This window comes from Branchiostoma floridae, chromosome 4 (genome assembly GCF_000003815.2).
Source record: "Branchiostoma floridae strain S238N-H82 chromosome 4, Bfl_VNyyK, whole genome shotgun sequence".
Classification (NCBI taxonomy): domain Eukaryota; kingdom Metazoa; phylum Chordata; class Leptocardii; order Amphioxiformes; family Branchiostomatidae; genus Branchiostoma; species Branchiostoma floridae.
The window spans coordinates 17,871,353-17,874,109 of NC_049982.1; the positions used below are offsets into that span (position 1 = coordinate 17,871,353).

Consider the following 2,757-nt stretch of genomic DNA (forward strand, 5'->3'; position numbering starts at 1 on the left):
GACATGTTGTATTGATCCCAACTTTGACATATTTGTACTTAGGGTGACATTCAGGATGCCTGGAACTCTGGTGAATCTACTGCTACTGACAGTCTGGGCCACAGCCAATGAGGTTCCTTTTCAAGAAAGATTGAAGGGTAGGTTATGTTCTCATACATTTTTTTACGGAAAGAAGAAGGCATAGGCCGTGCTCGTATCGTTGGGGAGTATCTACCCTGGATACCAGTACTAGTCTCCGTTGTAACCGCTGGCTCAATCTTTTCGCTTGCTAACGCCGCCGTTAGTAACAAAAAGGATCGAGCCAACGGTTAAAACGGAGAATGGTACCCAGGCTAGGGAGTATCGTTCCCCAAAGCCCATATTTGATAAGATTAACTTAAGAAAGAAAAGCAGCTTGAAACATGGCAAAAATGCGCTGATTAGTACCACGCCGTCTCGGTATTCTTCTTCCTTAATCGAAAACCCACCTGCAGCGAAATTAGTTCGTCTCCTTTTCAAAGCGTTAGATACTGCATGTTATGAGACGAAAAGATATCACAGGGTGGTTAACATGATATGATCATGACATGGCTATGGAATAGAACGCTATGTATGTATTATATATATATATATATATATATATATATATATATATATAACGTTATATATAACATGATATGAACACCGGCATATGTTCCATTCTAATGGGCATCCGTCAGCGTCGAAATAGAATATGAAAAATTTCGCTTTTTCCAAAATTACGAATTTTGATTGAAGAAATCAAATACAGGCTCATAGTGAGGCATCTTTGTAACCAAACATATCCTCGACATTTTTGTCTCAAAATCAATAATTTAAGACCTTTGATGTGAATATTTCATCAGACAGCGTCATGGACATGGACATGGACACACCTAGCGTGCCCCTTTCGCCCCGTACTCCACGAGTGGGTGGCAGACCGACTTCAGGGGACTTCCTGCAGCCTGACCTGCCGTTGTCGCTGCGCCGCCAGGGCACCGCTGCCGCGAGGCCAGACGGGGACCAGCCCCGAGACACCGGCGACGGACGAAGGAGAGCCTCCAAGTGGAAAGGGTCCCGCGTGGTAGTCTGGAGCAAACTGATGCCCAACCCGCAAGGCTTCTTAGCCCTGTACGGTTGATCAGTACAGTCTTCACACGCAAAAGTTACCTGGCGTTCCGACATGATACAGCCAGAATCACGCCTTTTCTTTAGTTCAATATTTCTGAATGATTAGACTGTATTCAGAATAGACACAGATGACGTTTGTCGGTCTGTTCGCAGAAAGTCAGCTCGACGTAGCGTTGCGCTATTTCAGATTGTTGCCATATTTCCAGGAGGCGCAGATCGTTCAAAAAGTATTAGAGACGAAGTGAGCTGCTGCATAAATCCTATTAGCTGATCTGTGGTCAGCAGGTACACTTCAGACATTCCAAGAATAAAGTTGAGGAAAACGTAATTTGGGCTGCACTTTCCTCTTGTCACCATTCTTTGTCACTTCTATCATGAACTAAGAGATATAGGGTTATAGCTGAAGACAAAAACTTGTATGACTGGTCACATGTATGTATGTATGTATGTTTGTATGTATGTATGTATGTATGTATGTATGTATGTATGTATGTATCTGACCCTCACCTCCCTCAATGGAAACGGTTTGAGCTTCTCATGAATAAACAAATAAACAAACAAATAAACAACACAATTTATGTATGTATGTATGTATGTATGTATGAATGAATGAATGGATGGATTGATGGATGGACAGACGGATGGACGGATATCCGGATGGACGGATATCCGGATGGATGGAAGGATGGATGGACGGACGGACGGACGGACGGATGGATGGATGGATGGATGGATGGATGGACGGATGGACGGATGGACGGATGGATGGATGGATGGATGGATGGATGGGTGGACGGACGGATGCATAGATGGATGGATGGTGGATGGAAGAAGGTCCATGAGACGTGTGGTGATGTAAGCGCGAGCAGTCAACAAAATTACGGCGGAGCATGGGCGCCACCTTTCGGTAGTCAGGCTCTCGGCATGCATTCGAACTGGATGGTACAATACAGAGCTCAGTGGGCACAGTACTGAAACTAACTAGAGTTCGGCGACCTCATACCTCCATGAATATTTAGAGCCTTTGCTAATTTCATGCAAATGACTTAACATTAACATGATTTATGCATGGCGTTGTTCATCATTGAATAATGTACAGTACACATGTCACAAGCAAAATTCCCAATTCAAATCATTAATCACTAAGTTGTTTTGCAATTTCTGCATAGATTATGCAAATCACTTCCTCATTTGCATATTTGATATCTGCATATGTTCCACTGATTATAATTAACAAGTGTTACATTTATCGAACTCCAGTTATTGCACAACAATGGAATCATATGATTTCCTCATTAATTATGCAAATTAGGTCCTTATTTGCATAAAATGCATATCATTATGAACATCTTTGCCTAAGCTACCTGCGTACCTAAAATGCAGGCAATCCGCCGTTCCTTTCTGCAGTTATCCTCTTTGGAGTGTCTTGACAAAAACGCCCCTGCAGTTCGACAATTAAATGTTAGGGAACTGACACTTGCCCCACTTTGTCATGAAGCTAAAAGCTATCTATCATCCAAATGTCACGACCATATCACGTACGGGGACAAGAGATACCATTGAAAAAACTGCCTACGATAGAATATTCCTCATTAATCATGCGAAATGTACTCCCTATTTTTGCATAAT

The 2,757-nt window shown here is 42.5% G+C and overlaps 1 protein-coding gene across 1 annotated transcript; it reads left to right on the forward strand.

Moving 5' to 3' along the window:
• Window positions 1-13: 13 nt before the first annotated feature.
• LOC118414365 lies at window positions 14-1,412 on the forward strand. The gene is made up of 2 exons (XM_035818390.1): window positions 14-137; window positions 864-1,412. Exons 1-2 carry the CDS (start codon window positions 56-58, stop codon window positions 1,136-1,138), a joined length of 357 nt encoding a protein of 118 aa, XP_035674283.1. The 5' UTR covers window positions 14-55; the 3' UTR covers window positions 1,139-1,412.
• Window positions 1,413-2,757: the final 1,345 nt, after the last annotated feature.

What these genes read in the sequence shown, in the direction of transcription:
- LOC118414365 (XM_035818390.1), top strand. Translation starts at nt 56, where the DNA reads ATGCCTGGAACTCTGGTGAATCTACTGCTACTGACAGTCTGGGCCACA. An exon ending in TTTTCAAGAAAGATTGAAGG is followed by an intron (nt 138 to 863) that starts GTAGGTTATGTT and finishes ATATTTCATCAG; the next exon opens with ACAGCGTCATGGACATGGAC.